The sequence below is a fragment of the Pinus tabuliformis genome, chromosome 7 (assembly GCF_031772625.1).
Source record: "Pinus tabuliformis cultivar Carrire ecotype Pingquan chromosome 7, CPIR1, whole genome shotgun sequence".
Lineage (NCBI taxonomy): Eukaryota > Viridiplantae > Streptophyta > Pinopsida > Pinales > Pinaceae > Pinus > Pinus tabuliformis.
In genome coordinates, this window is record NC_142293.1 from 1,878,989,701 (window position 1) to 1,879,016,604 (window position 26,904).

The window sequence follows — 26,904 nt, forward strand, 5'->3', positions numbered from 1 at the left end:
TTTTGGTACATTAAGCCCTCCTGCATTAGCCAAGATGCAAAGAGAGACATCAAGCATTATGCTCAGAATTAACCCCTTGGATGGTCGAGAATGTATGGGGGGCAAGTCCTAGAGCTCCGAAAGCTTGCTTCATGTTTTCTATCTCAAGTTGCTAGTTCCTTAGTTGCTGAAAGGAATTGGTCTGCTTATAGTTTCATCCTTTTTTTTAAGAGGAATAGACTTACCTCTAAGAGAGCAAAGAAAGTTGTTTATGTGCATAGTAGTCTTCAACTTCGTTCAAGGAAGCTACCTGAATATTTAGGACATGTTGCATGATGGGATGTGAATGCTGAAGATGTTGCCCAAATTGATGATGATGATGACAATCCTTTACCAAATGCAAGATTGGTTGGCATACCTTTAGATGACATTGTTGCATTTGATGATGATGATGTTGATTGAGTACCTAGTGAGGTTCAAACTTATTATATGGATCTCCTTAATGTTGAAGATCATATACTTTATGATCATCTTAAGCTTTGTATTTTTGTTGCTATATTTTGGCTCTTGGGCTTTTAGTTTTGGTTTTAACTTTTTATGGTTGTCTCTTGAATCATTTAAAAATTCAATTTGGTATGTACATTTAATCTGTACACTTTTATATATATATATATATATATATATATATATATATATTAAATTTTAAATTTTAATATATTATATTATTGCTGCTCCCAACTTGACGTTTCCTGTAAATTTGGGCAAAGCTTTTAGCTGTACCAGATACTTGTTCCCACGTACCCAAAGTACTTACGTACCGGAAACTCATGCAACATAAGTTGTAAATGATATCAACAATACAAAATATGATCACATAAGTGTTGTTAGTTCTAGTAGATGCACAATTACCCAAAACATCTAGATCTTTTGATTCCTGAAATTTAAGTAAAGTTGGTTTAAACCCTAATATAACCCTAAAACATAAAATAGAAGACAAATTTTGAGTTTTACGATTGACTATTCAAAGAAGACTAGTGCCTACTATATTTTCCTAGTCATATGTGGTCCAATAAGGACTCACCTGAAGAGATGTAAGTAAATCTAGTGTGATAACTAGGGTTGTCCCCTATAAACGGCAGAAGATCAACCTAGTCCCTTACAAGGTTCAAAAAAATTCATGGGAAGGTTCTCCACTAAAAATCTTCCTAGTGTTTAAAATAAGCAATCCTTTTAGAACAATATGAAAGGATGCACCACCACCATTAGAGAAGTAAAATCAAACTTAACAATCATTCATGAACAAAATTCCAAAAAAATCTACATTGACCACTTATTGAAGAAATAATTTGTTGCCATAAACCCTACTTAAGGAAATATGTAGAAGTCCAAATTGATCCACGAGATCATCTCCTCAACGAGGTGCACTAGTTACCATCTATAACTAAAAGGAAAGAGTAAAATTAGACAAGTAGCAATGTGTTTCCTAAGTAGCAACGATTTACAAGTGAGTGCTTCTCTTATTTATATGAGAGATCAAACATCCTCCTCATCCAATAGAAGCTCTTAAAACATAAAGTAATGCCTTTATCTCTTACAAATCCTCGAGACCGGATAGGTCTCAAGAGCCCCAACAATCCCTCATAAATGAATTAAACATGCTCAAACATCAAATTTTCCATGATAAATATATGCTAGAGGCCACATGTGTGTGAAAATTTCTAGACTAAAATTCTATTGCAGCAACTGATTTATTTCACCTATTTATTATTCACAATAAGCTTTTTATGAAATCCCTTAAACAAATATTAAAATAAATTCTACTGCAGTTATCATACAATTACCTAGAGAAAAATACATGCATAAGAACCAATGACATCAACACAATGGTTTTTGGACAATTGTCCCTAGAAAAACCCAATGTGGGAAAACCGATGCAACAGATGAGGGCTTTACTAATCTTCAGCAACAATTGCTTTTACAAGGAATGATTTTACAGAGAAACTGAAAGAAAACACTTAAGACTTTCCCTTTGAGACTTTCTGACACTTTGGAGACCCTGCTCCCACTCCTGCGTCACCTCTGTGTGGCTCAGCGTCCCTTTGCGTCAGCCTGTGTGAGGGTTGTGTCTCTCCTCTGGACTGTGTTGTCTCCCACTGTCCCTGCATCACCTCCTCCTAAATCATTGCCTTCTGTTGATGCCCTCCTCTTCCTCCACCCTACAACTCTCCCTTTGAAATCGATCTCCTTTACTTGAGAATCGATTTTCCTAGAGACACTGAGTATCTGTTGGTGTTTCTCCAAATGATCCTCAAGTCTTCTCTTATACTTTTCCTATTGATGAATCAATGGCCGAGATTAAGTCTCTAATCAACGGCTAAGATTAAAACAGACTTGATCCTCGTCTCTTAGAAACTTCTCACCCTTATCTTTATTAATACCCATTAATATTTTTATTTTCCTAAGTTTAGACTTAGGAACCCATTAAAAACATTAATTATTTTAATAACTTCTGATCTAGATGGAAATTTCTCAAAACTATTTCGGGGTCTTGGAGATCTCATGTGCCTTGGCCTCTCCACCAATTTTCATGTCTAGAGTACATCTGATGCTACCAAAAATCAATACTCCCTCTTAGCGAGGAATGTGCTCTAGCAATGCTTCACAATAGAAACATCACACTGTTCTTGAGCATTAGTACCTGTGATGATGCTTGGTCTGTTGCCTCACATCCCCTGCACTGCTACTTCCTATACTGTTGCCCATGACACTGCAAATGCCACTGCTGCATCTGTACTCCTAACACTTATCCATTTCTGCTATTGAAATGGATTCTTTACCATCCCTGTCTTCTCCCTGAAATAAATAAACTGTGTTCTTCCTAGAGCCTTGGTGAGGATGTCTGCCACCTGTTCTCCTGTAGGAGTGTACCTCAACTGTACTGCTCCTCGTTGAACACAGCGTCTAACAAAGTGATACCTGATATCAATGTGCTTCGACTGATCATGAAATACTAGATTCTCAAAGAGCCTGATGCAACTCTGATTATCACACATGATCCTGGTCACTTTCAACCTTCTCCTGAATAGATTCACAAGCAATTTCCTACGCCATAGGCTTCACACGAAGTTGTGCTAGTTGCCATATATTCTGCTTCAGCTAAGCTCAGAGCCAAGGATTTATGTTTCCTACTACATGAGGAGGTCATTCCTGATCCAATATTGAAATAGTACCCAGTTGTACTTTTCCGATCTACTAAACTTCCAGTCTAATCTGCGTCTGTGAACCCACTCAGCCTGATGTCATTGCCTCTGGTTGTCCATGCTCGACTGTTCCTTGTATATACCTAAGAACATGTTTGGTTGCTGCCCAATGCGCCCTCTTAGGTTCCACCATGAAGTGACTAAGGGTGTTGAAAACGTAACAAATGTCTGGCTTGGTATTGACCAGATACATTAGGGACCCTATAAGTTGCTTATACAAGGTGGGATCAACATCTTTATCTTTTGATGCATCAATCTTCTTCTAGTTGGTGATCATTGAAGTAACCATAGGTCTACAGTCTTGCATCCTGAATCTTTTCAAGATTTTTGTAGCATATCTCCCTTGTCCAAGGAAGATCTCACCCTTCTGCTACCAAACATCCAACCCCAGGAAATAATGCATATATCCCAAATCCTTCATGTTGAATTCTGTGGCTAGGTTCTGCTTGCAGTATTTGATGAGCCTGGATGATCCTGTTAAGAAGAGATAATCCACATATAACACTAGGGTTAGAGTTTCATCCTCTATGACAAGATAATAGAGATTAGGGTCTGTGTCACTCTTGAAGAACCCCATCTTCTACAAGTAGCCATCAATTCAACCATACCATGCTCTAGGTACCTGTTTAAGCCCATACAAGGCTTTCTTTAATCTGCATACATGATATTTCTTCTCATGTGTCTCAAAACCTTTTGGTTGTTCAATGTATACTTCCTCTTCTATTACCCCGTTTAAGAATGTTGTCGTGACATCCATCTGATGAATCTCCCACTCCATCTATGCTACAAGAGATATCATGGTTCTAGTAGAAGTATACCTAGCTACTGGGGCGAAGGTTTCTTCGTAGTCTATCCATTCCTTTTGAGCACACCGCTTAGCCACAAACCTAACTTTGAATTTCTCCACACTGCTGTCTACAACATCTTTGACTTTGTAGATCCATCTCAAACCTACCACTGATTTGTCTTGAGCCCTAGGTACCACTTCCCAGACATCATTGACCATTATAGAGATGTATTCCTCCACAATAGCATCTACCCATACTTGATGCTGAACGACCTCCTAAAAACTAGAAGGTTCCCCAACCTGAGCTACTAAGGCCTAGTATTTGTCTGGCTATCTTCGCTCCCTTTTATTATTCTTGGGTGCACCAATGAAGTCCTCTGCATCGTGTAGAATTTGTCGGAGTTCTCGGCTCGTTCTTCCACTGGTAGTAAGCACATCTATCATCTCTTCCTCTTCCTGATATTCCTCCTGTTTTGAAGCTTTGTCTTTAGGAGAATTTATGGTACTAGTTTCTGTTGGTCGAAGTGGTTTGACCCACGACTCGTCTTTCGACTGCTCCTCGGAAGGCACTTCTCTAGATTTCTTGAAAGCTTTGTCCTCGATGAACTTTACATCCCACCAAACTACTACCTTCCTACTCCCTAGAAGATAGACTTTATATGCCTTAGCATTCTCGCTATATCCCACAAGATATCCTTTCTCAGCAGTTTGATCTAATTTCTTTCTCTTTTCTTCTGGTATATGACAATACACTAAACTCCCAAATATCCTGAAATGATTGACTTCATGTGTCTTCCCTGTGAAGACCTTCTCCGGAGTGATTTTTCCCAATGCCCTATGTGGAGTCCTGTTTTGGACATAAACTATCATGCTGCATGCTTCTGCACATATAAATTTAGGTATATCCTGATCATACAACATTGCTGTAAAGTTTTGTAGATGTTCTATGCTAAGAGCAATTTCACTTTTCTCACAGCAATCATACAAGTAGATAAGCAAAATGCAGATAGAACATATAAGCAGATCTTACAGAAGACAAATCAGAAACAAGAAAAATGTATGTGTTCGTTTCGGCGGTCAACAGGATGCTTCAACCAGCAAAGTCTCCTTTGGTCAGCCAGCCCAGCATGTGTCACAACAACCCTCCAACCAGTAGATGAGTCAACCCAAGTCAGTTCTACAAAAGTCAACGCTGTCCTGAAAAGTCAACGCAGGGGCAGCAAGCTAAAAGTCAACGCAGTAGCAAAACTGTCAACCCTTTGACCTCGATTTTTGTGCCAGGTAGTACGGCCTTCAAAAATCGAACCTCCCACAAGTTTTCAGCTTGTTTGGACCAAGCGTTGACCAAAGTCAACGCTGGTCAAACTTCTGCGAAACCCTAGCAGCAGAAACCCTAGCAGCAGAAAAATCCTCTTCGTCCTTCCCACGTGTGGCTGAAATTCGTCCTCCAGGTAGCTCGTACTTTTTAGGATGAGAGAGGAAGATGTGAGTTGTGTTGTGTTCAAATTCTCTCCAACTTTTCCTGTATATATATCCATCAATGAGGGTGTGTGACACATCTGTTGGGCATGTGAGCCTACATTACAAAACTGGCTGACCTCGCACATATAATTTATTAAGAATAATAAATTCAAAATATAAGTTCTGCTCATCGGATTAAGACTATTTTTATATGGATTTTACACCTCTCAGAAAGAGGAATCCAACAAAAATATTAGCCTCTTAATCTGAGCATCAGAACATGGAGTTTGGACCTAGTTGTCCAAATTTAACACTCCCTCTCAACTAGGGAGAACTCCATCTATTAGTGCAATTAACATCGTGAGTCATCCTGCCGAAACTTGCTTTGCTGGCTTCTTTATTTCAGAACAGAAGTGGGTCAGTCACAAAGACATCATTCCCTGACTGACATAATCAGTCCAGAGGTCCCAGACCTCACAAATCTTGATCCCAGATCAAGTGGTTGGACCATGCCATCCTAGATAGAGAGTACGGCAATCTCTGATGCGTCCATCAGTCTTTGCTAATAGTCTCTAGCTTTTCCACACCTCATTGGCCAAATGAGAGGTACTTTCCATGAGCCCTGAACTCAATGGGTAGGATGCATACGGGGCACAGATTAAATGAGTGGCGAACCAGCTCAATAATCACAAGGGTGGGGCAGAAGCATTATGAGTGCTTATAGCTCCGAGAAGCTATCCCCAAAGCCCCCCAGAGCTCCCAGAGCTCATCGTCCAACAGGACCCACATCATAGGGTCTTTCCACGACACCAAGACTCTCACGGAAGGTTAGGAACTTGACCTTCCCCAGGGGCTTAGTGAGAATATCCGCGACCTGCTCATCAGTTCCTATATGATCGAGCCTTACGGCGCCTGGCTGTACCATATCCCGGATAAAGTGGTACCTAATATCAATATGCTTGGATCGGTCGTGGAACACAGGATTCTCAGTCATACGAATCCCACTCTGATTATCACAGAGTATTACAGTGGTATCTAGCACATGTTGGAACAGCTCACTAAAGAGCTTCCTCAACCAAACTGCTTCACAACAGGCCATACTAGCAGCAATGTATTCGGCCTCCGCGGTGCTCAAAGCCACCGACTTCTGCTTCCTGCTCATCCATGAGATCGAAGCAGAAGCAAGATTGAAACAGCATCCAGATGTGCTCTTACGATCCACCACACTGCCAGCCCAATCGGCATCAGTATATCCCCGGAGTATCACACTCCCGACAGTGTATCTCAGCCCATGGTTTATCGTGCCCCGAAGATATCTCAAAAGATTCTTGGCACCAACCCAGTGAAAATGATGAGGCTCAACCATCTGTTGACTCAAAGTATTCACTGCAAAACATATGTCCGGACGGGTGTTCACTAAGAACATCAAAGCTCCTATGAGTTGACGATACTCAGTAGGATTGGCCAAGATAGGCCCTGCAGCGCTGCCACTCAACTTCTTAAAGTTGAGTTCCATTGGTGTCGACACGAACTTACAGTCCACCATCCCAAATCTTTCCAGAAGCTTCACAATATACTTTCCTTGAAAAAGGAAAATCTCTCCAGGTCTCTGCCAGACCTCCAAGCCTAGGAAATAGTGCATCAGTCCTAGGTCTTTCATCTCGAACTCAGCAACAAGCTCCCTCTTACATTGATGAATGAGAGGGTCATCACCTGTCAGGAAGAGGTCGTCCACATACAGCACTAGAATGAGAGGCTTTCCTTCCTCAACCTTAAAGTAAAGGTTTGGATCAGCATTGCTTCGAGTGAAGCCCAGCTTCATCAAGTAACTATCCATCCTCTCATACCAAGCTCTGGGTGCTTGCTTTAACCCATAGAGGGCTTTCTTCAACCTGCAGACATAAGTGTCTCGATCTTGAACTTCAAATCCCAGAGGTTGTTCTACATACACCTCTTCCTTTATTGCACCATGCAGAAAAGCGGTCTTGACATCCATCTGATGAAGACTCCATCCTTGCGTAGCAGCAAGGGCTATGATGGATCGGATGGTGGTATATCGAGCCACAGGTGCAAATATATCGTCATAGTCAATTCCTTCCTTTTGAGAGAAGCCACGGGCAACAAATCTTGCCTTAAACTTTTCAGCACTCCCATCAGATCCATGTTTAATCTTGTAGAGCCATTTAGCGGTGACAACAGATTTGTCCTTCGGTCTCGGGACCACATCCCAGACATCATTCTTCATAATAGCCTCATATTCTTCATGCATAGCATCCTTCCAGACTTGATGCTTGATGGCTTCCTCAAAAGATCCAGGTTCAGATTGTATAATAGTACTCATGGCAGCTAGATACCCTTGGTATCTACACGGCTTCTTGCTTTCTCGGAATGTTCCCCTTGGGGCAGCATGACCCTCAGCATCTTCGAGGGTGTCCCTGAGCCATGATGGCCTCTTTCCTAGAGAAGGGGAAGGATCAATAGGGTCCATTGGCCCTTCAACATCAGGCATAGTCTCATCCTGGGGTTCTTCCAGATTTCCAAGTCTTTCTTCATGGTTTTCTTCAGATCTAGGAAGATCTACTACTTTCTTCAGGGAAGCATCTTCGTCAAAAGTGACATCATGGCTTATCTCTACTTCCCTTTGACCAGGTACATAGACTCTATATGCCTTAGAAGTCTCACTGTAGCCCACAAACATTCCTTTCTTCCCAGTAGCATCCAGCTTACTTCTCTTTTCTTTCGGCACATGAAAATAGACAGGACATCCAAAAATTCTAAAATGTGAGACATCAGGTTTCTTACCAGAGAAAACCTCTTCGGGAGTTTTGGAGTCCAAAGCGGAATGAGGGCATCGGTTTTGAATGTACACAACAGTATTTGCAGCTTCTCCCCACAGAAACTTTGGAAGACCCTGGTCACATAGCATGGCACGGGCAGCTTCCACAATAGTCCTATTCTTGCGTTCAACAACACCATTCTGCTCAGGAGTATATGCAGTGGTAGTCTCCCTCTTAATGCCAGCTTCTCTGCAAAAGTCTTTGAACTCATTTGACTCATATTCAGTGCCATTGTCAGTCCTCAAAATCTTGATCATCTTTCCGGTCATATTTTCCACCAAGGCTTTGAAGGTACGGAACCACATGAAAGCCTCATCCTTCTTCTTCAAGAAGTATATCCAGGTTTTGCGAGAGAAGTCATCAGTAAATGTCATATAGTAAGAACATCCCCCCAGGGATGTTACAGGCAACATATCGGAAAGATCAGAATGGACCAGTTGCAATATCTCAGATGTCTTTGTGACACTTGAGGGGAAAGGTCCCCTTGTATGTTTTCCTTCAGCACAACCTTTACATACACCTTTATGATTATTTCCAAAATCAGGCATCCCTGTCACCACCTTCCTTGCTTCGGGAAGAGCCTTGTAATGAAGGTGTCCAAATCTTCGGTGCCATAGTTCGGTTTGACGGATAGTATCACAAGTCATAGCTCCCAACGGACTCCCTCCAACCTGGTAGAGTGTACCAACTCTAAAACCAATTGAGATAGCTTCCTTGAAGCTCTTCTTCCACATGAGTACCTTTCCATTAGAGAAAGTTACATTGAAACCTTTGTCTTCCATGGCAGATACAGACACAAGGTTTTTCTTCAATTTGGGTACATAGAGTACATCTTGTAGATGGAGGACTTGTCCTTGAGACAAGTGGAGGGTCACAGTCCCGGTCCCTTTCACAAGATAAGTGGCATTATCCCCAAGGATAATTTCTAGATTATTATCCCTTTCAACCATGTCAGAAAGTGCTTCCTTGAATCCGGTGATGTGTCTTGAGGCACCACTATCGATTAGCCAGACATCCATAGTGTCGGGCGGAGATGCAGCTGAGAGAGCAGATATTAGAATATACTCATTTCTTTTATTAACAACATTAGACTCCTCATACCTGGTATTTCTGGTCCTTTTAGAAGGTGGATTGTTTCCTTCAAAGTGAGCCTTCCTCTTTCCTTTGGATTTGTCATTTCTTCGATTCCCATTCCTTCGGTTGTTGTTGTTGTCGTCACTATCGGGAGAATTCTTCTGGAAGGGGCATTCTCTAGCATAGTGTCCAGTCCTATGGCAGGTGAAACATTTACCCTTCTTCTTTTGAGTCTTAGTCCTTCCTTTGTCCTTGGAACCACCAGAGTTCTTCTTTCGGGAATGAGCAACATAGGCAGCATTTCTTTCATTATCAAATTCCTTCATCCTTGTTTCTTCTTGCATACATCTAGGCAGAAGCTCATCAAAGTTAGGGATGGTATTATTGTTGAGAATGGTAGTTGTGAATACTTGCCATTCATCTGGAAGTCCTCCAAGTGCGGTGAGAACCATCTCACGATCAGCTATTGTCTCCCCAATAGCTAGCAGATTGTTCCTAGTTTCGGTCAACTTCATAAAGAATGTTTGAATAGACTCGTCTCGGCCCTTCTTCATATTCTTCAACTTGTTCTTGAGGAATAGCACTTGGTTCACATTGTTTACTCGGAACATAAGTATCAGTTTGTCATACATCTCCTTGGATGTGCCTAGTTCAGATATGTAGGCAACTAGACTCTTATTTATGGATTCCCTGATCAGCAGCTTTGCTCTGATTTCTCCCTTCTTATACTTGTGTTTAACAGCAGCAGAGGCATTTGATGGAGGTTCTTGAATCTTCCCTGTCACATGATCTAGGAGATCATGATCTTCTAATTTGAGATCTAATAACATCTTCCAGGCATGGAAGTCATCACTTCCAGTCAGCTTGTCATTCTCCCTGAATTCAAGCTTAGAGGAATCCATTTCCTTCGATGATGATTGCTATAGATAGAGTTTGTCTTCACCTCAGCTCTGATACCATGTTAAAGTTTTGTAGATGTTCTATGCTAAGAGCAATTTCACTTTTCTCACAGCAATCATACAAGTAGATAAGCAAAATGCAGATAGAACATATAAGCAGATCTTACAGAAGACAAATCAGAAACAAGAAAAATGTATGTGTTCGTTTCGGCGGTCAACAGGATGCTTCAACCAGCAAAGTCTCCTTTGGTCAGCCAGCCCAGCATGTGTCACAACAACCCTCCAACCAGTAGATGAGTCAACCCAAGTCAGTTCTACAAAAGTCAACGCTGTTCTTAAAAGTCAACGCAGGGGCAGCAAGCTAAAAGTCAACGCAGTAGCAAAACGGTCAACCCTTTGACCTCGATTTTTGTGCCAGGTAGTACGGCCTTCAAAAATCGAACCTCCCACAAGTTTTCAGCTTGTTTGGACCAAGCGTTGACCAAAGTCAACGCTGGTCAAACTTCTGCGAAACCCTAGCAGCAGAAACCCTAGCAGCAGAAAAATCCTCTTCGTCCTTCCCACGTGTGGCTGAAATTCGTCCTCCAGGTAGCTCGTACTTTTTAGGATGAGAGAGGAAGATGTGAGTTGTGTTGTGTTCAAATTCTCTCCAACTTTTCCTGTATATATATCCATCAATGAGGGTGTGTGACACATCTGTTGGGCATGTGAGCCTACATTACAAAACTGGCTGACCTTGCACATATAATTTATTAAGAATAATAAATTCAAAATATAAGTTCTGCTCATCGGATTAAGACTATTTTTATATGGATTTTACACCTCTCAGAAAGAAGAATCCAACAAAAATATTAGCCTCTTAATCTGAGCATCAGAACATGGAGTTTGGACCTAGTTGTCCAAATTTAACAATTGCCCTAGCTGCTTCCACAATAGTCTTGTTTTTCCTTTTTGCTACTCCATTCTGCTTCGGATTGTAGGGAGCTTTCCACTCTCTTTTGATGCCTTGATTAGCACAAAAAACGGTGAAGTCCTTGTCAACATACCCTCCACCATTGTCTGAGCGCAACACTTTTATCTTCTTTCTTGTCAGATTCTCCACTAGAGCCTTGAACTCTTTGAATCGACCAAAAACCTCATCCTTGGTTTTCAAAAAGTAGATCCAAGTCTTTCTGGAATGGTCATCGATGAAGGTGACAAAGTATTCAGCACCACTAAGAGATTTTCTGGACATCGGTCCACAGATATCTGAGTGTATCAATCCTAGCACACTATTTCCCTATTGTTACTTCTGGAAAACACTGCTTTGGCATACTTTCCCAAAGTGCACCCCCTGCATACATCATCTCGTTCGGTACTTGGTTCTGGAACTCTTGATATTGTTTTCTTGAGAATTCTCAGAGCCTTGTGGTGTAAGTGTCCTATCCTCCTGTGCCATAGTTCATTCAAATCTTTGTCTCCATTACTACCTATCAGTGCCATTGGTGATTCTAGCTACAACCTGTACAACCTGTTACTTCTTATTCCAATCTGGGCCTTCTTTTTCCAACTCTGGTGTTTGACATATACTTTCTCCATAATGAAGAAAATGTCATAGCCCTTGTTTTAAAGTTGAGATATGGAGAGTAAGTTCATCCCCAATCCTGGCACATGCAGCACATTGGTTGCTCAAAGTTGTTCTCTTGCTTCGGTTTGAAAGACTGCGGTACCTCTTCCTACTAGAGTACACTTTGCCTTATTTCCCATGGTGATCTAAAAATTCATTCTTTCTTCTTGATAATCTGAAAAACATTCTTGGATTCCTGTCATATGCTAGGAAGCTCCACTGTCTATATACCAAACCTCAGAGGAGGCAGAGCTTGCTAAGCAAGTGACTTCTTCTTCCAATCTAGAAGCTAAAATAGAATACTCGTAATTCATGTCCCTTGTGCATTCTTCGGAAATTTGCGCGAGTCCCTTGAGTGGATGCCTCTGCATCATGCTCTTGACCCATAATTGATTTCCCTCTCCTGTTGTTGGATCTTTGCTCTGATACCATGTGAAAATTTTTAAACTGAAATTCTACTGCAACAACTGATTTATTTCACCTACTTATTATTCACAATAATTTATTTACGAAATATCTTCAACAAATATTAAAATAAATTCCACTGCGGTTATCACACAATTACCCAGAGAAAAATACATGCACAAGAACCAATCACATCAACAATTGTTTTTGGACAATTTTCCTCAGAAAATCCCAATGTGGGAAAACTGGTGCAGCAGATGAGGGCTTTATTAATCTTCAGCAAAAATTGCTTTTACAAGGAATGATTTTACAGAGAAATTGAAAGAAAACACCTGAGACTTTCCCTTTGAGACTTTCTGACACTTTGGAGACCTTGTTCCCACTCTTGTGTCACCTTTGCGTCACTCTGTGTGGCTCTGGGTGGCTCTGTCCCTCTGCGTCAACCTGCGTGAGGGTTGCGTCTCCCATATGGACTACATCTCTCTCTGTGCCGTCTCCCATTATCCCTGTGTCACCTCCTCCTTAGTCACTGCCTGCTGCTGATGCCCTCCTCTTCCTCCACCCTACAACTCTCCCTCTGAAATTGATCTCCTTTACTTGAGAATCGATTTTCCTAGAGACACTGAGTATATGCTGATGTGTCTCCAAATGATCCTCAAGTCTTCTCTTATACTTTTCCTGTTGATGAATCAACTGTTGAGATTAAGTCTCTAATCAATGGCTAAGATTAAAACAGACTTGATCCTCGTCTCTTAGAAGCTTCTCACCCTTATCTCTATTAATACCCATTAATATTTTTATTTTCCTAAGTTTAGACTTAGGAACCCTTAAAAAATATTAATTATTTTAATAACTTCTCATTCGGGTGGAATTTCTCAAAACGATTTCTGGGTCTTGGAGATCTCATGTGCCTTAGCCTCTCCGCCAATTTTCATGGCTAGAGCACATCCGATGCTACCTAAAATCAACAATATGTGTTATAGAAGCTCTTCAAAAGGTGGATGTCTCATTCCAATTTGTGTGGTGGCTCCAAAAGTGAAATGTTGCCTCTAAGGTTTGCAAGATTTCATCGTCAAAGGTCATATCATGCTACAAAAGGTGTGATGTCATCATCAAAAGTGTTTGATCATGATGAAGGTTGTGATATCCATCATCAAAGTGAAATGCTTCATTAGCAATGTGTAATGTCTCGTCTTCAATAAGTGGGAAGTGCAAAGGAAGATCTGTCAACGTCCTTCAAAGGACCTATTATTGTAAAATCTAACACCTTCTTGCAAAGCCCCTCTAAACACTCTAGATTAAGAGCAACAATGGGATTAGTCACCATTGTCATCTGAGCAATTGTTCCCTTGTTGATTTGTGCTATGATATTATCCCCATAAGGCAGGCTTTCCTAGCAGATCTTAGGGGTTAGATAAGCCAAATATTCCCAGGCTAGATACCCCCTAAGGGTTCTACGAATAAAATCACCCAGGTATGATGTTCAAGATGTAGGGTTTCAAGTGAGATAAGATATTCCAAGAACCCTATGGTTAAATCTAGAGGCCTTAGTAAGTGCTCGAAAGGCTCAAATAGGTTCTGAAAAACATGTTATCTTTGCAAATTGCTGTTATAAACTATGGTTTGTAGCAACACAATTACAACATTCAAAATTTATAACAGCAATAACAAAATAGCCTAAAATTGATAATAGACGAGTGGGAAACAAAAGGATATTTAATGAATAAACTAGGAAATGGATTACATCAATTCTCAATCGCTGAAAAGATATAAACATCAAGAAAAGCCCTAGACATCAGCCCTAATAAATCGCTGAAAATGCATGAAGAATAAAATGATATTTTATACTTTTCCAATGAATTGCATCCAAAGCCTAACCCTAGGACTATAAGGTCCAAGGTAATTAATGTTGTAAAATACATATTTTTCCATAACCTAATACTAATCTACCCTAGAAAACGTTAAAAGATAATTAGGGTTTTAATTTTGTTATTTTAAGAAGTTTGACACAATAGTGGACTGGTTTCTTTTTCAATCAAGGGGTAATGGAGTCTAAGGCAAAGTCTAAGGAAGAGGACTGATGGAAGAGATTTATGAGAGATAAAAAGCTACAATGAAGTTTCTCTACTCCACAGACCCTAGCGACTTTCAATCAAATTGGAGATAAAGAGCAAGGAAGCTATACTAAGGTTCCTTGATGGAAACTTGATGATAATCTTGCAATGAAGATGTTAGATTCAACACATTTGGTGAAAATTTTAATGAAACTCTAATTCTACTAGAAATACAATATGGAAGAAGATACTTACAATAAATTTGCACATCATCACCATTTATCATCCGAGAGAAAAATCCATCTGATGACAATATTCTCCCCAAGGCAATTTTCTCATTCAGTGATACATGGCAACCAACGGAAAAGAGACAACTAGTGTGCATTCTCTCAAATGTTTGACTATGACAATGATCCAAGGCTAGATGCAACAAATTCGATTTAGTACAAAAATTGACTAAAGGCCTTAAAAATAATAAAATATTTAATAACAAGTTAAAGAGGTCACAAGTTGACCCCCAAAGATATCTATCGTAATGAATAAACATAAAAACAATCCTCAATTACCCCACTTGTGAGCTGAACTGCCTCAAAGGGTGACATCATCGTTTAAAAGTGTATTCCTTCATCAAAGTCTGGCACGGATGACTCAAGAAGGTGCTTCTCATTCCAAAAGCCACATCTCCTCATTACAACATGTCCCATCAACGAGTAAAAGCTCCCTTAATAAGGTGTTATCATCAACTACGCCCAAGGCATTAATCCAAACCACATGAAGGGGACATCATGGAGCTAGGGCATGATGTCATCATGTTGAGCAGTGTACCATCCCCTCTAGAGGAGTCTCAAGTCATCATCATCATCATCAAACCATCCCAAAAGGAGGGCAGGATACATCAAGCAAGTGCTCACGTTCTGTAAGTGATCACTAGTCAAGGGATAATCTGCTTACCCCTTTCAGATTAATTGTAAAATCATTATCCAAAACAACGTTCCACAGGTATTCCTCTTCCTTCTGTAAAATGTATCAATCTCAGGTATCCTTGGAATCTTTGAAGGGGTTGCCATGTCAAAAATTAGTGAATGAGTTTCAGGCTGCTTGATAGGGCAGCTGAAATTATTGCGGGATAGCCTAAAGAAACCTATACAAATGCATCATTAACATGTGCAGTCTCTGTCTAATCTTAATAAACACAAATATGATACGGAATCTAGAATTTGGAGTTTCTAAAACTAAAACGATTTTGAAAAAGGAAATAAGTTACGTAGGAAGTACTGGCATAACTATAGGAAACTGTTATGAAATGCATTCAAATATTTTACTGACATGTTTGGACTCAAATTTATGTTCCTGAATAGTTTTCACAGAGGGAGTAAATCACGAATCTGGGATTATGTAAATTGATAACATTAAATCTGCAGGAAATTGTTTTCTGAACCTGAGCTTTCTATATATATATATATATATATAATCATTTTAGACATAGTAGGCATAATTTACTGAGCTCTTTTGGTGCTTATAACATGCAGGTTATACATCAGAAACAGAAGAAGTCTTTGGATGAAATTTCACATGATCTATGTCCGGTATGCATCCAATATTGCCATAAACCAAGATCTTTCTCATGGTAACAGTTACAATGTTTGGGGAGCTTTTATGCATATTTTATTTGTCTAATTGCAGCTGTTGTTAAATTATTCATAATTAGGTGTTAAGCATTCGACAGTTATACCGGATAAGCACGATGTACTGGGATGATAAATATGGCACACAAAGTTTATCAAATGATGTGAGTCAGAATATGGTTTTTTATCACGACTTTTTTCTAATTTTGTGTCATTTTGGTATGTTTTCTCTCGTGATAATGCCAAAAATTGCTTTGTTACCTGCAACAGCTAGGTTTTTGGAATCACTTTATATGAGTTAAAATTTACAGCCAATTCTTTACAGGTTATTAAAAGCATGAGGGAGATTTTGAAAAATGATTCAAGTGATACTTCTAATCATTCTTTTTTATTGGATGATGATTTAAGGTACGAATCTTATTGGTTATGTATTTATTTGATGGTTTATAATAATATGGAAACGTGTTTTCGCTATTTTGAAATAGTTACGTAGACTCTGAAGCAGTATCTCCCTATTTCTTCTTTCAAATATCTCTACTCCTAACGCTATTTGTTAACCCACACTCCAACATTTTTTGGCAGCATCCCATTCTCTGCCGACGATATATCAAACAATATTGGCGATATAGATATCTCTGACGTTGAGTTACCACCCTTGCTTCATGAATTCCCAACTTTTCGTCTTTTGCTAGGGCATTGAAAATTGATGTGATGGGCTTTGGAGTTTGTTAATCTAATGCTTTTCTACAGCCTATGCAAAGGAAGACATAATTTTTATTGTAAAGTCTTCTGAACCAAGAATTGTTGCCCCGGTTTCGATCATGAAGTTCAAGCACATCTTCTGTAGCTTTCATGGCAACAGTCCAGATAGTCAGCATGTATTATAATAGGACCACAACAGCTGGGCACATCGAGTAGAGATGTTCCCTTTGAAGATTTATATGCTCCTTTGGGATGCCGCAGGATTCAAAATCCATTTTACAAGGCAAAACCATGGTATTCACTTCTAACTATTGTTCTATCTTGCAGCTCAGAATTTTATTTGCACAAGTGAAACTCATATTGCAGATTGGGAATCCAGAATGGCGATAAGTATCTTGCGTGGAGGCTGCCTACATTATGATTGCTTGCTCAATTTTGATGCAAGTACAGATCATGACAGTTGTAATTGTTTTGTAACATTTTTTGACCTTCAATTGTGCAAGAATGATATGAGATGTACAATTCTTTCCATAATAAATACAGAAACAACTTAACAGAGTAGAATCTTATTTAGTTTTGTAAAGATCTGCTTGATGTATAACATTGTATATCTAGAGACGCAAGAATCAAATTGAAAGTCATACTAATGATCAGTAATAATAGTCCTTTCCTCTGTTCCTACATACTAATTGTTGGAATCGTAAGTCCATTTTGTATCGCTTTTATTCTCTAAATTATGAGAGTTTCAGGCAAATAAGGGCTACCTTCCATAATTGAATCAGTTATATAATAAAGAATTTGCAGGAAACATTTGCGTGCAGTTTCCTACCCCAAGTTTTGCAGTCATTCTATAATTTGCCTTCAATTGAAGCTTCGGAAGATTATTATAGGGAAGATTGGGCAATGCTTACTTGCATGGCCTGTTCGAATGAACTTCTATATGATATCAAATCTATCTCTTCCTTAACATTTCTCTTAGCATGCACATATTAAAAGTTAAAAAATGAAGTGCCAGAATTAGCTGTTCAGTTAGCGCAAATGGATGTGGTCTACAGAATCTACATGAAGCGCAAATACAAGAATCCAACAGCATCGTAGCTGTGGGACTCCCAAGTTTCTTATTTACGGCAGCATGACAGAGGTTAAAGTCCAATGTTGTGCATATAACTCTTAGTGAGTTATAGTACGCCTGAATGTGTACAATTTTCTTATATTACTATAGCTTTTTCTTATATTATTACTATAGCCAAGGGTGTGAGGCGGTACCTGCAATATGTCTGCCATATTTCTCAAAACATGGCAGGTTTTGCAGTTCTCATGCTCAAATTATGAAATACCTAATTCCCATTGCACCTCTCATGCTCAAATTATTAATCCATTTCACCCGTGTTCAATCATCCATACACTGGAACATGCCTAGGAATTAGTATTTGCTCTGGATGATTGAATACGGGTGCAATGGATTAATAACATGGCATCAAAGGACACAGATCATGGTAAAAGATACTCGAGAGAGAGTTAGATAAATCGGATTTTCAATGAAGAACTAAACAAAAGATGCTCCAAGGCTCTGAAGACCAGTCATGAAATACAAGTCTCAAACAAGTTACTTGGAGTCATCACTTTCCTCTGTTTTTCTTTTGGAAAACTATTGACATTACTTCAGAGAATACACAGAACCGCAAAAATTTATCGCAAAAGCTTTAGACTTTGAAAGAATTTTTCCAAATTGGTAACAATGAATTTGGCATTCACAAGCTAGAGTCGATTGGACATCAAGAATGGCATGTTGCTAGACTGTATACTTATATAGAAATTGTAGGCAGTGGTATGGCATTTGCGTTAAGAGTCAAGTTGAGTGAGATGGTGTGAATTAGCTAGGTTAGGTTAGCATAGGAATCTGATCTCAGTTTTTACTAGTTGGCAAGCGCTAATGGTACTTCATTGTATATATCTTCAATTAAAAGTTCTTTGGACCCTGTTTTAAATTTCATCGCTTTTCCCAGAGAAAAATGCTTTAGTCCATCTTAAGTTTAGCTAATGCAACTTAGATGTCTATAACTTCAAGAGTCTTGTCTTGATCGTTGCTTAAATTCAATCAAACTCAAATACATGCGTTTAATGCCCGAAGGGTTTGGAAGGGAAGTTTGAGACTCAAACGCAAGCAGGTTGTATGCGGGAAAGCGCAATTGGAAAGGGTAAACAAGAGCTCTCTGAAGTTACTAAAGACTGGAAAAACCACGACATCCTAACCATTCTATGAAAGTTTTATGGTAATAGTATATTCCCGAATTTATAAAATCTGAGATGATGACCAGCTACAAGGATACTTGCAAGGTGGATTGAAGAAATAAATTTGATGGCATTGAAAAGGACAACTCTCCTTGAATTGAATTGAAAATCTTAATTTGAGCGTGGGGTCAAAATATTAGCCCCACACTTACTGGATGCCTTCAAAGAGGCTCAGTTACTTTGGTATTTCTCCACTGATGTCTCCTCACATGTCAAGGGGATGCAAATCATGTAAAGTTTAAAAATGTTGTCGGTGATTTTTTTTTTCTTTTTTTTTTTTCCAAAGTTGTGTTGGAAAAGGCCAAAGGAAGTGGGGGAGGAAAGAGTGCATTTTTTGTTCTTCCGGAAAGTGGAAATAGAAAAACATTTCATTTTAGAATGTAAGGCTTTCAAAGACAATAGGGAAGGTTATGCAGATATGCTGGCAGCATTTATTTTGGAACTTCACAGAAAAAGAGCTGAATACATCAAGCAGATGAAGAAGCAATCTGTCTCATAGGCTTTCTTTAGCCTCGTAGACGTTAAAATAATTTTTCTCTTTCTTCTTCCTTCTCATTTTATATGCTTAACTAATTTAGGGTTTTATATATTCAAACAGTGTAAAATATTTTTTTTTTTTACTTTATCTCATGCATACATGATTGGTAAAGCTAAATAACACTACTTTTAAACATTTTGATGGTGTTATGGTCCCCAAAAAAAATAAGAGAGCTTTTCGGATGTTTTTATAAATTTCATGTATAGCAATGATAATATTTAATACTAACTTGCCTAAAAATGAAACCAACTAAAACAATAATATATAAATATTTATTATTTATATAAATTGTAAAGTCTAAAATACTACAAATATAACTCTCGTGAAAAATATAACTCGTGAAAAATGTCAAGTTGAACATTTCTTTTTTTATTATGTAAATTTCATGGTTTAAAACATTATAAGTATAACTCATGAAGAATGTCTAGTTGCATTTTATTTAGAAGAATTTTAATATGTTTAAATTCTCTATTTCTAAATTTTTTGTTTCTTGTTTTTTAATGTAGAATGTAAATGTTATGTTTAAAAGAAGGAAAAACATAAACCTAAATTATTAATGTTAAAATGTTATGATTAAAAGTAGGAAAAACGTAAACCTAAATTATTAATGTTAAAGATATTGATATGTACTTTTATTATAAATCTCATTTAATTCTTTGGAGAAAATGTTGATATCATCATCAATTTTTCAACAATGTGCTAAAAAATTGTGATATTTTTGGTTAAGCAATTTTTTGATTTGATAAAATCACATTTTTTTCCTTAAAATGAACGTTACGTAGTCTATTAAAAGACATGTTTTTTTTACCAAATTTTCATGTGATTTACTAAAAATTCCTGGTCTTGGTCTTGAGTCATAATGCTTTCTTTTTCGTTATTTCACTCAGCGAGTTGGTATTGTGAGGCAATTTGGAGTGTAGTTGAGGGTTATTGTGATGTGTTAGAAAAAGAAGGGGTTTTAAATGTTAGGTAAGTGGATTTGTCTAAGATACTCTCCTTTATCTTTCATTTTCGTATTTTTACTTAAATTTTTGAACATTACCATGAATTGTTTCAGGGTGTTTAGGGTGGTTCTAACTTCATTGGATTTCATATGGAAAAAATAGAGAATCGCACAAAAAATACAACAAATCTAACAATTTTCTAGATTTGGGGAACTACAATGTTTCCATTTGATTATGTCATGTATGTAAGTATGGTACTAGCATTTAATCAAGAGCACTAAACCCTCTATATCCCTCGATGTTGGTTATAGTGATTGTTGAACTTCTTCGTTATGACCCTAGTAAAAATGTACTTATCACCTAAACATAATCTCAATGATGAGGATCCCAATATAAACAATAAATTTTGATGATATGTAGTTATTTTTTATAGCAAGACATTTTGGATTTTATAAGCCATTTAGAGCTTCTTTGTTGATGTATTTTTTGTTCAAAGATAGATTGCACTTGGTGTTAATTTGGTTATATGATTGAATTCGTATTACTATGTAAAATTTGTAAATCTTTAGTTTCTAAAATCTATAGAGATATGAATCTTTGTATATGTTTCATTTTTGTGTGTAATAATTCACTGATTTGTGAATTACACAAAATGAAAAATATATGAACATTCATATATCTTTAGATTTATATATCTCTATATATAAATCATGTCTAATTTTTGGGATTGTCATGTCCTTAAACACTTATATTTTGATGTCCTCTCTATCTTGTGTCATTATGTTAGATGACTTAAGTTTTTAGTGATATTGACATTGAGATGATGTAAATTTTCAAATTATTGCAATAATCACTAAAATTATTGTGATAATTTCAAAACCTTGAGTTATATATATATATGTGTGTGTGTGTGTGTGTGTGTGTGTGTGTGAGAGAGAGAGAGAGAGAGTTAATATCACCATGTTTGATTTGGTGGTATTATTTAAGTGTAACATTTTCTAGGAGTCTTGAAGAGTACCTAAGTTAAGAAATTAAATAGAGATATATACAATATTGTTAAGTGTAGGGTATGTTTAAAAAAATGATGTAAAAATGTTTTGTCAACACCCTTTTATATGATAAATTTTACAAATTTGTTGATCTTCCCACTAAATACCAAGAGGGAAGAAAACAAGGAAATTAGAAAAATCGCTCCAAGTCCTTTATTCTTCGTTTTTTAGTCATTGATTGGAGAACTATCATGGTTCAAGATTCAATATAAACTTTAATGTATCATTTTTTATTTGGCATCCACTACATTATATATATTAGTGGTTTATCCAAATTTATTTGTCAATGTGTTTAATTGATGTTGTTGCTTTGTATGTTTAAAACTTTGACACACACACACACATATATATATTTGCTACAGTTTGCCAAATTTTTCTCAAATTTTTTTGATGTCAATGTTATGAACACTCGGAGCAAATCCAAAACCCAAACTCTTTGAGCTAATGTTTTTACAAAATAATTAATTAAAGTATGTGGTTTTTATCTCTCCACTTCTCTCATTTCATTGATATGTTAGCATTTTAACAACATTATGACTCACTATTTGACAATGTTTGTCTTCATTTTTTTCATTGATAAGAATAAGATCATAAGAATATTTTTACTTTCAATATTTAAAATGTATGATTTCAATACAATTCATAGTTGAGTTATGAATATTAGGTTTGTACTTATAGTATAATTAAATAAGAATTAATTTAACTCAAAAACAATTAAAATTTTATTTATAACTTTATTTATTTAAACAATATGACTTACATCTCCTAATAATAAAGTTGCTTCCTTAAATTTGATTTATCATTGAAAATTGATAACAATCCTACATAGGACTCTTAATGAAATTTTATAATTTTTTCAAAATGGTAAGTTGTAATAGATTAACAATAACTAAACTATTATCTCTACATATTCATATCTTCGTGACTTTTGAGTTCTATTCCATAGAATACAATGTCAAGGTTCATCTTAATCAATGTAAAATATTGCATCGCAAACAAAAATGATTCTTGATATAGAAAAATGTCACTGGGTGATAATGTTCTTTTCCCTTAGGTTCAAAAGTTCACCGTTTGGAAACGTTTGCTCATAATAGTTTGTTTATATATATATGGTTTCAAGGGAAAATAAAAGAAACCTATACTAGTAATAGAATGGACAATTGTCATGAAATTTTCGACAATGCCAAACTTATTATTAATTACTTGCTAGAAAAACAAGGAACATTCATTCTTTGTTCACATAAAAGTTTTGCCCCAACAAGATATTATTTTTCTCGTGTAAATATAGCTAAACAATTAAAATTGGATGAGATTTTAATAAAAATATCACGCAAAAATCAAACCATTGCTAAAGAGCAAAGCAATTATTGATATAGCTTACATTTGGAACAATAAATCAAATGTGCATTCATGCTCTTTAACCCTACAACAAACATAGAAACATCCTTATCACTGACACGACCACTTGTTTAGGACCTCCATGTTAAATATTAACATTCAAAACTTATCATATAGAGTTCATGTTATAAATTGTTTTTTCATCCTCACTATCGCTTCATAAATTTATTAAATTTAGATATGTTAATGGCCAGTGAAACATTTCTTTTAATAACCTAAACATTTTTAGAAATATGGTTATGAATTTTATTTATAATTAGATTATCTTAGATAGGGATTGGGAACAAAGGATATAATTTTTTAATATATTTTTACTTTTATTCAATAATGGTTATGGAATGGATGAAGGTAAAGTTAAAGTAGACATAATAATCTTTGTTTTTTGTCTTTTCTTTCAATTAAGTTGATCATAGGATGGGGCCATTAAGATGTTGTCACTAGGATTGGGCAAGACTATGTTGAACTTAGATACCTCATAAAATAGTTTTATCACATGTTAGTGTTTTCCACTCTCAATCCTTCCTCGTGAGATTTGAATCAATGACCTGATGGGAACTAAACCCCACACAAACCAACTAGCCTATACAACATGGATAACCCTTGTTTATAAAAGAATTTGGCCATGTCATTCATATATATATATATATATATATATATATATATATATTACTTGGTGCATATAATCTCTTAAAAACGAACTCATAAACTTGCATAGTATGTCAAATTATTAACAACACCCTAATGACAATAAAACCAATAAATGATTATAGCATCAATTATAGATTAAATCAAAACTTAGAACTAGGTCATAACAAATGTAAACTTGAATGGAAAATATCAATAATGATAATTAAACCTATGAAAAGTAAATACTTTAAATCTTAAAATTTAGAACTAGGTCATAATAGATGTAAACTTTGCGAGGAAAAAATCAATAATGATAATTAAAACTATGGAAAGTAAATTTATCAAACCTTAAAGAAAACAATTCTCTCTTTGTCAACGAAGAGACCTATGGATTTAGACAAATGAGGACAAATAGATAATTTCCACATACATCCAAGACTTCGTTCTTACCCAAGCCCAAGTTGTAATTGACATGGGAAAATTTTTCATTCAAGGCCATAAACATATGAATCATCCACGACCAAAAAAAATGACAAAGTTCTTTATAGAGTAATGTTTTAGGGCCCTTAACCTTGATTTCATTATGCTCCCATTAGCCATGGACATTGTCATACTTGAACATATAAGAATAGAAAAATAACATGGGTACACAAATTGATATAAAATTCTAGAGTAAAATTGGCACCCTTAACCTAAAATTTTGAAGCCACTAACAATTAGAGTATATAAACTATTTAAAGATGAGTATTCTGTTTTGTTAACAAAAGGTTTTAAAAAATCCAAATCCAATCATCCAGTAAAAACAAAAGTGGGGCCTCAATCCTCTGCTTAAAACTATGAAATCATGGCCAAATGCTTCAATTAATTTGTTGTCAACCAATATACTCACCATGTAATCCGTAGAAATGAACAGATCATTCATTGCCATAAGTTTAATCTTATTGTGAGTCAGTGCCACATAGGCTGATATTCTTCTAATTTGGCCAAAACCTCCACAACAAAAAATCCACCATAAATTGCTAAACAAATTATGAAAAAAATAGTTCTAAGCATCGAAAATCACCAATGCAAAACTCTCGTCAAAGCGACGTATGGTGATTTGGATCTCTTCATTAGATCCTGGGCACAAAGATTGCCACAAATAGAGAAAAAAAAAAGCAATTGAACCTCAAACCCCCTGGACCAACAAGTCTCTTTAATTATATGAATTATTCATCGATGTGGTAATAACAATCTCAATTCCAGAAGGAACACAAGAAATCTATAACATGAATGACTTTCCTTACCTTACTTTCATTGCTCCATCCCCAAATAGGTCTTGGTAACTCTCTCATCATCCCCAATGTATGATTTGCATTATATTCTCACATTCATTGTGGCAATGAATAAGGAACAAAAAAATCTACAGCATGTACGGGTTGCCTTACCTTACTTTCACCTTGGTACCTCTCCCATCATCCCCAATGTCTGATCTGCATAGATGGTCGCATTGTCTTCTCACATCCATTGTGGGAATGGAGACTGCAAACATTTTGGATAATCCACCAAACCTGCAATTGATGTTGGATCCAAAAGAAGTGTATGAAATGGAACCATCTTTTACTGAAGCAAAAATGATTCCTCGATAATGCAAATTGAATCTATCAGCTCCTGCCCTGAACTCCACCATAACGATGAGTGCATAATATACAAAATATATTGAGAAAAATCCCATTGTGCTCAATAGATCGATCTTACCAAAGTAATGAGAATGAAACCAACATCTTTGACAAAAACATTCACGAGCCAAAGAAACCTCATAACAAGAAACCAAAGATAGGTGGATCCGATGAAACTATATTAAACAAAACAATACATCGTAAAACATTGAACCTTAGTTGTCAAACATATACATCAGTAAAGAAAGGATGTAATACTTCAAAACAGATTGGTCACTTCATTTTCCAAAGCAAGAAGAGTCAGCATTGCAATTATGACATCATCTTCAAAGACATGCAAAAGAAATATGGGTGACAAAAAAAACACGTCCTAAGACATTATTAAACTCTAATTACCTAGTTTTCACACCAATAAAAGACTTAATAGTCAACAATATATTAGGTGCTTAATTTCCCATAGGAAGAGGAGTCACCCTTGTAACTATGTGATTAAAGTTTTACAAAATAAATATCTTCAAAGCGAAGCAAAAACAATATGTATGAAAAAACAACACCTCCTAATACGTTGTTGAACCCTAATTCCTCAATATCTACACCAACAAAGGACGTGATACTTGGAAGACAACAAGTGCTCCATTTCTTAGAGGAACAAGAACCACCATTGCAATTATGAGATGCAACTTCAAAGGATTGGTCATCATCTTCAAAGAAAAGAAAAAACAATATAGGTGACAAAAATAATACCTCCTAAGACTCTATTGAACCTAGTTTCCTAGCATCTACACCAACAAAGGACGTAATACTTGAAAACACATCGAATGCTTCATTCCCAAAAGGAAGAAGAGTCATCATTGCAATTATGAGATGAAACTTCAATAAATTAGGTATCGTCTTCGAAGAAAAGCAAAAACAATATAGATAGTAAAAACAACACTCCCTAGGACACAATTGAACAATATTTGTCAAACATTTATTCCAACAAAGGTTGTAATACTTGAAAACACATTAGGTTCTCCATTTCCCAAGGAAGAAGAGTCATCATTTCAACTACAAAATGCAACTTCATCACATCAGACATCATATTCAAAGCAATAAAAGACAATATATGTGACAAAAACAACACTTCTTAAGACACTATTGAACCCTACTTGCCTAACATCTACACCAACAAAGGATGTAATACTTGAAAATACATCAAGCACTCTACTTCCCATAGGAAGAAGAGTCACCATTGCAAATATGACATCCAAATTCAACATATTAGACATCATGTTCAAAGAAAAGAAAAAAGGATATGTCGAAGTATTCTCCAATATATATATAATAACAGGGCCATAAGCCTCACAACCAACATGATGAAAGGTCAAGTATGAGATCTTAGAAAAGCATATCCTCTCCCAAGCTCCTAATAGTCCTATTCTTTGTGATGTAAAATTCCAAGCAAGCCTCGAGTAGGCACAAACCCTTCATGTGAACACTAGTGGCACTAGCTACCATAAACTACTTAACAATAAATAAAACTAGGACAAAGGAATATTAGCATGATTGGAAGGTTGATGTAATTCCGTTGCCTCACCCTCCTTAGCTACCAATCACAACCTTGTATTGTCCTTCCAAGAGCCAATTAAAATGTAAGAAAAATTGAATTATCATAAAAATAAGAAAAATACTTTAAATCCATGTCTAATGTGAACTATGGGGGGAGGCTA

At 36.7% G+C, this 26,904-nt stretch overlaps 1 protein-coding gene across 1 annotated transcript in view; it reads left to right on the top strand.

Moving 5' to 3' along the window:
• Positions 1–17,247, top strand: part of LOC149255985 (myosin-15-like) — a 373,652-nt gene extending 356,405 nt beyond the window's left edge. The window contains exons 38-41 of the mRNA XM_089460621.1: positions 15,892–15,948; positions 16,071–16,151; positions 16,313–16,395; positions 16,570–17,247. Of these exons, the coding sequence (XP_089316747.1) occupies positions 15,892–15,948; positions 16,071–16,151; positions 16,313–16,395; positions 16,570–16,687 (339 nt within the window). The 3' untranslated portion in view covers positions 16,688–17,247. The remainder of the gene's footprint in view (positions 1–15,891; positions 15,949–16,070; positions 16,152–16,312; positions 16,396–16,569) is intronic.
• Positions 17,248–26,904: the final 9,657 nt, after the last annotated feature.